This window comes from Physella acuta, unplaced genomic scaffold, assembly GCF_028476545.2.
Source record: "Physella acuta isolate Inbredline_101_S28 unplaced genomic scaffold, ASM2847654v3 ptg000151l, whole genome shotgun sequence".
In the NCBI taxonomy this organism is placed as follows: Eukaryota; Metazoa; Mollusca; class Gastropoda; family Physidae; genus Physella; species Physella acuta.
This window is the reverse complement of record NW_026731670.1, coordinates 351,930-361,431: the sequence shown is the minus strand read 5'-3', so window position 1 is coordinate 361,431 and position 9,502 is coordinate 351,930. Positions and strand designations below refer to the sequence as shown.

The window sequence follows — 9,502 nt, the reverse complement described above, 5'->3', positions numbered from 1 at the left end:
TCCACTTTTGATAGATTTAAATTGTGAGCAGATAGTTTTAGCGATATTTTATATAGTCGGTTGTTAATAAAGCTGGATGTAGGATTGTTGCGTTAAAATGAGTTTGTTATTGGGTCACTGCCCCCCCCCCCCATCAATTGCTTTGAAATTGATGTAGTACTAACAACCCCTACTTGCATTTCTAAATTGAAAAGGTTATACAAGGGTATTGTGTCTAAATATATTCCTGTTGTAGCGAGTTATCGAAATTAATTAGTACATGATTAATAATTACGGGAGGTAACCCACGCTTTATTTTTTATTCAGGATTACCCTGCATCAGTTGTCTTTCGTCAAAACTTTCCTCGGGTAAATTTTGAAATTGTTATATGGGATCTCCCCCACCCCCCTCCACTTTTGATAGATTTAAATTATGAGCAGATAGTTTTAGCGATATTATATATAGTCGGTTGTTAATAAGATGGCATTATTTAAGTTCATTATTTATAGCACCATAATAATACATATTACGACTTGGACGGACGATATTGAGACTTGACTACAAACATGATCTCATCCTAAGACAACAAGAACAAGTCTTCTTTAAGCTTCTTCCCCGGCAACAAAGATCCTACACCTTATCGTCACATTCATGCGTACCGAGTTACACTTTCACTAGTTCAATATTCGCCCGCACCAACATTCATTCGCACCTATTTGCACGAACTAACACAGATCTTAACATCCAGAAACAATTTTTTTTCTGAAATTAAGTAATAAACACAAAGTCAATTGATTCAGAGCTTTATGACAAACAATCATATACAATTTTAAAACAAGGTTAATAAATTTAATTTTTAAATAAATTTGATTTTTAAAATTGAAATTCAAAAGAGTATCGACAATTGTCCTTACCAATTAAAAAAAAAAGTTGAAATTGCACCTGGTCAATTAGTAATCAAAAATTGGATTACATCAAATAGGCAATAATACATTTTTCAATATAAGATTGTTTTTGTAATTAGGTTTACTATTTAAATAAAATGTGTACAATTATTTTTAGTTTTTCTGCAAATAATACTTTTACATAAAATACAATGCATCATATGTGCAAGTGTAAAGATCTGTTGTCGGTTTATGTCATCAATATTTTCTCCACTCTCACGTCTCCATCAAAATCCAAATGATCATAGCAGTCCATTTTGTGATCCAACCTCTTTTCGAAGTTTGAGTTTATTTTAACCTGAAGAAATTCGTTTTCAAATCGTTATCATTTTTTCTTTTTAAATAATTTTTTCTACACGTTTTTATTAAGAAACTTTTATAGATCGAACCTACCTAACCTGGCATTTCAGTTGATATCTCACAGAAATTTAGTTTTATCAGTACGAACTTAAAATAAACCAGGATTAATATATCATAATCTTTCTCGAATATTCTTATATAACAATAATAAGCACGGCATTTTCTGCGCAACAGAGCTTTAGAATTTTTTTTAATTAATTTTTGTGATACATTGCTAGAACAGAGGAAAACAATGTGCACAAAAATTGAACGCACATGTATGAAATCGTGTTTACAGACACACAGAAAAAAGACTCGCTGACTGACAGACACACCGACATAAGGAAAAACTTGCAAAACTAAGTTTTTCTGACGCAGTGAGGTGTAAAAAATCGTATCTTATGAAAATACCGACTTCGATTTATGTAGGATTACTCTAACTTTGTATAACGAGGGATTAAAATTAGGTTACACTTATTGGTAATGCGGCTTAGAAATATCGAATTACAACAAAAAAATAAATGATCTAACTAACATAAGATCACAGAACAAAATATAACATGACAAAAATCTAAGGGCAAAATATATATAGTAAGTCTGATGATGTACGTAAAATTTGACATTTTTCAATTGGTTGTCATTTCTTTAACCTTTGAAACTCATAAGATGCAACTATTTTAAGACCATATTTCAGAGACGTTGAGTTAACGCCAGTAAGTTTGAAAAATGAACGAAAGCCCATCCCCTATTCATCTGTTTGATAGTCAACCATCGACCTGTTTATAATCGCGTTACATCATTTTGTGTTAGGGTTGAACGGGTACATTAGACTTTACGTGTGTAAGCATTATGTTGCGTGTATGGTTTACAAACACTCATTTAAACACGAAATGGATCGCTGATAAGCATAAACGTAATACTTGATCATAACTACACGCAAATGTTATTCAAGGTTGACTGATCATTTGTAATGTACGGCTTCTATCTCTCACGCATCATTAACATCAATGGGGGGGGGGCGGAGTCTCTAGCGTCAAGCACTGAACACATGATTGGGTTATAAGCTATTATCAAGAGTCAATAAACGTGTGCACGTTAAAAATTAAAAAGTGATAGACATTGTAAAGAAGTGAGAAGACCAGCTAACAAACAGAACTTAATCTAGTCAGTTAATAGTTGTTCTTCGAATAGTACTTGGAGAATATGATATTTAATGTATAATTATAATATTCTTTAATCCTGTATACATTATTTCTGCTTATATAAAAAAAAATTCTGAAACTTAAAAGTAAAATCAATATTCATTTTATTATTCCAATGAATCTTCCACATTAAACAAGACGTCGTTTATTGTTTCCTGTAAGAGGAACCGTACAGTGCCATTTCCTACATTCTTTTCAAGTTTTCTCAACTTTGTAATTTTACGCAAAAATCAAATAGCTAATGCTCAGGAAACCTTTGTCGTAACAGACTGAAACTTTTAAATGCATTCACCTTTTTATTCCAATCTTCAAAACTTTGTTTGTAAGTTAAGTTTACTGCAATGCTCTAGGAAATATTGATATTTATATAGCACAACCCCTATTTTTTGTTCATAGTTCTACGAGAAATGTGTATTAAAAATAAATAAATGCTATCACAATGTCAAAACGTATAAATGTATAGATTCTTTTGATAAATTTGTAAATATGTTGTCAGATATAAGAAATCTATTTTGAGAACAGACATAGAGTTTTCAAAATGTGTTAGTTTTCACACCTCGTGGTTTCCATGGCCACAAGAACTGCTATTAGTGGCTATATACTTTTTTTTTTGTCTGAAGGTTAACAAGTATTAACATATGGATTTATTAATCACGGTGAAACATGTTAAATAAAAATATTTGTTTTATCTGTGTAATCTAAATTTAAAAAAAAAAAAATGTTAAAATACCAAAGTTGAACCTGGACTTGTTAAAAACTGAACAATAAACTGCTCTCTAATTTTGAAGTCAAAATAGTCAAAGACAGTATCGATAGAGTTGAAAGCCCATTCTCCTTTTTGAAAATAGTCAATAACAGTTTTTCTTGTGTTAAACCTTATGTTTAGGTGGACGACAATATTGTTACTTCCATCTTGTACGCATTTAATGTTGAATGAAAACCTGAAAAAAAGTTTACTATAACTATAAGATGAACATCTTTTTAATTTCGAAGTCAAAATAGTCATATTTAACATAGTTAACCCATTTTCCGTTTTGATAATGGTCAATGACAGTTTTTCTAATATCAACCCCGTGAATAAAACTTGGGTCTAGGTGGAAAACATTATTTCCACTGCCATCCTCTATGCATTTAATGTTAATGTTAAACCTGAAAAAATAGTTTACTATGAACAAACAAATCAAACATATCTTCATCATATAAATGGCAATAATTTGAAATTAAAATTTCAGAAATAAGTTTTAAATGTGAAACATTTTCGTCCAACATACTTTGCATAATCTTTGGTTTTGCATTCTTTGTAATCCTCAGATTTTAAATAAATCACATGCCCAATGCTAGGAAAAGTATAAAATGTAAATACTTGAGAGATTTAATTAAAAAATATTTACTACTGAACCAAAAAGGTTAATTATGTATTTATACAAACCCGTAAGTATCGTTGGTTGGATATCCATAGATTACAATTTTTTCACCGCCATTTCGTCTTTCAATTATTTCCATACCGGCCTTAAATTTAGAAAAAAAATTGTTTTTTTTTTAATTTAATACTGATTATTTTAAATGTATACATTATTTGTGTTACGTCGCAAATTCTTTTTTCGAAGCATATTGAAATTGTTATAAAAATTGTTTTTCTTATATTAAAATGAGAATAATTAATCTATGCTAGAAATAATATTATATTTAAAAATATTAATTGCGTACACACTTACGGGGTTCATTTTCTGAAAAAAAAAGTTTTTAATAACATTAATCATAGTTAATAACAAAACAAACAAAAATAGATACAGTTATGAGCTTTACAAAATAATTATAAATTATATTTAGAACTAGCTTGCCCGTCCCCGCGCGGATAGAAAAAAACTCTTACGAAATATATAAGAAGAGTTTCACCAATCTTATATTCTCAGACGTGTAATTTTTTTTCTAAAACTGAGTTATTTAAATGTAAACAATGCCTGAGCTTGGGCCGTATTTATCGGTGCACCCCTACAAATTTGAATTTTTTTTTACAAATACACCTCTCTAGGAGTATTCTAAGCTTTTTCGCTAAGTTTCACGGTGCTCTGGTGGAAGTTGTAATAGTGCATAAAAGACACAGCTTTTGTTATAGAGTATATAAAAAATAAATTTAATTCCTGGATACAATACATTGCTAATGCGTGTGTACGTTGTGTGTTGTAGTAAATGACATAAATAAAATATAAAACGTATATGCGACAGGACAAGTCAAATTATGTTTCATCATATTGCACATTGCAAACTTACTGAGAATAGAATCCAGTTAACCTCTGCTTGCCCGTCGACGTGTATGTACAAAATATCTTCTAAGGGCATTTGATTTTCGAACGAGTCAATTGAGTTTCCGTTAACCCAAACCTGAGACAAGATATGTTAGAAAATTTCGATTTAAATTTTTTTGTTCATCCCGTTTTACGAGATTGTTTACAATTTCTGCTTTTATATTTCTTTGGAGTTAATTAAGAATTAAATCGATACACGAATGTTTGAAATGAAAGAATGTTACGTTTTTAAAAAAACATTTATATATATATATATATATATATATATATATATATATATATATATATATATATATATATATATATATATATATATTTGTGTGTGTGTGTTCGTGTGCGTAAGTGTGTGTGTGTGTTTACCGTAAAATGATCGTTCGTAATTTTTATATCAAGTTTAAATTGCATTCCAGGTTTGAACGGTAATTCTCCAGTATCTTCTATTCCTTCAGAAGGGAAATCATAATAAGACGACATCACCCGCATTTTGTCAATGAAGTCAATCAGCATTATGAAAGGCACGTTGTAGTCACACACTTCAGTATTGCAGAGTTTCACGGAGAAGCTGTGGGCATATCAAATTTGTAGTATCATTAGAATTGAGATTTACTTTTTCTAACGTAATAATTACTGTTCTTTTTTCTTTATGCTAAAATATCTCGCAATTAAAATTCATTGACATTAAAAAACTGAAACGCACTAAATTCATAGTTAATTGTTTTGCTCTTAAAAAAGCGTGTAATAATGAACATAGTAAATGTTTATTTATATCTAATATATAAAGATGAAATTAACTCTGTTAATGTATTACCCTTTGCAAATTTTTCCATTTTGTTTGTAAAAAGTATATACATTAAATAGTTTGTACCAATTACATAAATAAAATATAGAAAACCCGCTTTTAAAGTTTGTTTTTATGGCGGCTTTTCTGTTTTCGTTAGCTTTAGTGTTTGCGGTTGTGTTTGCGTTAGCTTTCATGTTTGCGTTTGTGTTTTCGTTTGCATTTTTGTATGTGTGTGTGTTTATGATTGCGTTAATTGTTTGTTTATTGTGTTTGCGATTTTTATTGTTTTGGTTTTGGAATTGTGTTTGTATTTGCGTTTTTTTTGGTGTTTGTGTGTTTTGTTTTGCGTTTCTGTTTGTGCTTTGATTTGCCTTAGTTGTTTTTTGTTGTGTTTTTATATGTTTTTGCGTTTGGGTTTGTTTATAAGTTTGCGATTACATTTGATTTTGCGTTTGCCTTTAATTTTCTGTTTGCAATTGTGTTTGCGTTGGCATTAGCGCTTATGCTTCTGTTATGTTTGCGTTTGCGTTTTCGTTTGCGTTAGTAATTTGTTTTGTGTTTGCGTTTATGTTTGCATTTGTGTAAGGTACTTGAGATTGCAATTGCTTTTCTGTTTGCGTTTGTGTTTGCGTTTACACTTGTGTTTGCGTTAGCTTTCATGTTTGCGTTTGTGTTTTTGTTTGCATTTTTGTATGTGTGTGTGTTTATGATTGCGTTAATAATTCGTTTATTGTGTTTGCGATTTTTATTGTTTTGGTTTTGGAATTGTGCTTGTATTTGCTTTTTTTTGGTGTTTGTGTGTTTTGTTTTGCGTTTCTGTTTGTGCTTTGATTTGCCTTAGTTGTTTTTTGTTGTGTTTTTATATGTTTTTGCGTTTGGGTTTGTTTATAAGTTTGCGATTACATTTGATTTTGCGTTTGCCTTTAATTTTCCGTTTGCAATTGTGTTTGCGTTGGCATTTGCGCTTATGCTTCTGTTATGTTTGCGTTTGCGTTTTCGTTTGCGTTAGTAATTTGTTTTGTGTTTGCGTTTATGTTTGCATTTGTGTAAGGTACTTGAGATTGCAATTGCTTTTCTGTTTGCGTTTGTGTTTGCGTTTACACTTGTGTTTACGTTTGCTTTTTTGTTTGCGTTCCGTTTTCGTTTTCGATTGTGATTTTGTTTGCGTTTGTTTTGTTTTTACTTTCGCATTTGAGTTTGTGATTGAGTATTTTTTATGTTTGTGGTGAGTGAATTCCCTAAATGCAGGCATGGCCAGGTATATGCTGCTTAATAAACAGACTAGTCACGGTCATTTGCAGATAGGTTTTAGCAAAAGCCAGTGCAAGGCCTTTCCAGTACATTATAAATTTTAAATAAAGAAAATGTTATAAATTTTGTATCAACTTTTAAAAACATTTTACAACTAACTATGAAGCATCGTCTTGTATAACTCCTTCGATAGCAATCTCTTTTCCTGAATACATCGGAAACTGAATTTCTCCAACATAAGGCATTTTATACTGTAAAAATAAATAATGTTAATATCGATATAAAGTCTCAGAGTTAGGAAAATTAAGCCTCGGAATTGAAAAAATAAAATAATTTAATCCTTTAAAATTCTGTAGGAACAAGCGATAAAGATGTAATAATTTTACTTCAAATTTTGTCCACCTAACTTAAACTATACTAAAATTTTGGCTTTTGAAAAAGCAGATGTAGAGTAAGTACTATTTTATGTTACCGGAAAAGCATATATATATATATATATATATATATATATATATATATATATATATATATATATATATATATATATATTTATTTATTTATTTATTTATTTATTTATATATGTAATATAATTTTCATGTAAATTATGTATATATATATATATATATATATATATATATATATATATATATATATAGTTTACATGTAAACCCAACATAGAGCAGTATAAAAGACCGATAAATGATTTATAATTATAACGTCAGGCAAGATTTACTCCCTCAGATGATCTGCTTTGAAGATTAGTGCTGGTCTCGTCATCTCTGCCATTAACATGTGAGCTTGTTTTGTTTACGCCATCTACACTTGAGCTTAGCATCTCATTTGTTCCTTCCACAAACGTCAAGCAATTTAACGTAGTCAGATAAGAAACCAACAAAACTTGTAGTTTCATTGTCGTGATTGGGACACGACGCCCTAAATCATAGAGATAAAACCACTAAAATTGCATTTGTTTACTCTTTAGAGTTATGTTTTAAACTAGACACTTATGTTGTTTAGGGGGGGGGGGGGGGGAACGGACTCTAAGCTGTTTTCCCCTTAAACAAGAATTGTATCTGGATCTAAAAATGTAGCCATTAATGAACTAACCCAGTATCATAACCGGATCCGGAAATGCAAATGTAAACGTAAATTAATGGAGAAACGGTATTTTAACAATAAATAATAATTTTAATAAAAAAATAAAACTCAATCCTAAACAGGTATTTTAATGCTATCCTGAAATAGAACACAAAGCGAAAATTCAATCAAAATAGTAGCATTAATAGGAACTAAATGTACTGAATATGGAACTAAATTTTGAAACCCTAACATCGACCGTAGCCAATAATATATGTTATTAAGATGAATAGGCTACACGTCTAATGTTGTGACGCCATTAAAACTTTGTATCATTTCGAGTTTTTATTCATTTTAAAAAAAAATTAAACAATCAATGACTCCGATCATTTAAATTGTTTCATTTTAAATATAATATTAAATTCGTTTTATGTGACGTTATTCTATTTGCATGTGATCGTTTTTCTATGTTAATTAATATATCTCTCTTGAAATTACTTGTTGAAGAAAGCTTTACTTCTCAGGTTTCATAATTAAAGGTGTGTTTCTATCTTCGAATATGACTTTACTTTTGATTGCCTCGTAGAAAAACATGCGGCATGATAAATTCAGTATTATCATTATATTTATCTGACCAAATGTAGGATCTTTACGTTCTACACGTGTGATAAAAACTGATCTCCTATGTTAGGAAAAATCTTAATAAAGAGGGAGAGAGGCAAGTGTGTACATGGGTTTTTATATAATATGATACTCAATAATACGCTTAACTTACCTATCCGTATCAAGAATTCTAAACTTTTGTTGCTGCGAATATTTTTTAATTTCATGTTGCTGATTACTAATACTTATAACCACTCGACCAATATCTAGACTACATAGGCGTGGCCTACACGTGATTTCTGGTTATGCTTAGCTGCTAATTGTTTGCCAGATGTTACCATTGATTTTAAACTTACGTGAGCGGTGTATTGATAGTTGAATAAGTTATGGGCTTCAACGGACTTATTAAAATAAAAAGAGGTAGTGATCTCCCCTAAATATTCTCGTGTACTCTTTTCTAGCAGTAAGGAAGATCGCACTTTCAGTGCGATCTTGTAACAAAAATGATTTTTATTAATTTATTAATACTTATTTTATCTAAATAGAACAATAAAAAATAATTGCGCACCAATTTAACAACGCGTTGAATATTCTTAAAAAGCAAATGTTACAGTTAATTTTCATTGAGTCTTAATCTGGGTAAAAAGTTTGGAATTAATCTGTCTATTAGAATAGATGTTATTTGAGAAACAAAAAACAGCATAAAGTACTATTTTTTTGGTCTCCTAAAATCGTTCAATATTAAACAGTGCCAAAAAAACGTATACCTATTTATACAATTCTGTTGACTTAGGGGTCGTCCATAAATGATGTCACACTCGTAGGGGGGAGGAGGGGTCCGTAATTTTGTGACGGTGTGTGATGAGGGGGAGGGGAGGGGGGTTCAGATGGTGTGACGTCACTTTTTTGCATTATAAAAAAGCAATGTTAGAAAACGAGTTTTAGCCGTTATTTCGCGTTTTAGAAAACATTTTTAATAGTTGTAATAGGAATTGTCGATGTTTTAGAAAAATCCAACA

General features: G+C 30.2%; 1 protein-coding gene across 1 annotated transcript; it reads right to left on the bottom strand.

Annotated features, from left to right (window-relative positions):
* Nucleotides 1-776: 776 nt before the first annotated feature.
* On the bottom strand, nucleotides 777-8,748 carry LOC131935657 (galectin-4). The gene is made up of 9 exons (XM_059292176.1): nucleotides 8,656-8,748; nucleotides 7,537-7,736; nucleotides 6,963-7,054; nucleotides 5,132-5,333; nucleotides 4,737-4,847; nucleotides 4,181-4,192; nucleotides 3,895-3,974; nucleotides 3,196-3,406; nucleotides 777-1,222 (listed from the first exon to the last, which is right to left on the bottom strand). Exons 1-9 carry the CDS (start codon nucleotides 8,708-8,710, stop codon nucleotides 1,115-1,117), a joined length of 1,071 nt encoding a protein of 356 aa, XP_059148159.1. The 5' UTR covers nucleotides 8,711-8,748; the 3' UTR covers nucleotides 777-1,114.
* Nucleotides 8,749-9,502: the final 754 nt, after the last annotated feature.

Coding starts and splice junctions, on each gene's coding strand:
- LOC131935657 (XM_059292176.1), bottom strand. CDS start 8,710: ATGAAATTAAAAAATATTCGCAGCAACAAAAGTTTAGAATTCTTGATA. Junction 4,848..5,131: donor TTACGAACGATCATTTTACG/GTAAACACACAC, acceptor ATCTTGTCTCAG/GTTTGGGTTAACGGAAACTC. Junction 1,223..3,195: donor CAAGTCCAGGTTCAACTTTG/GTATTTTAACAT, acceptor GAATTTCTTCAG/GTTAAAATAAACTCAAACTT.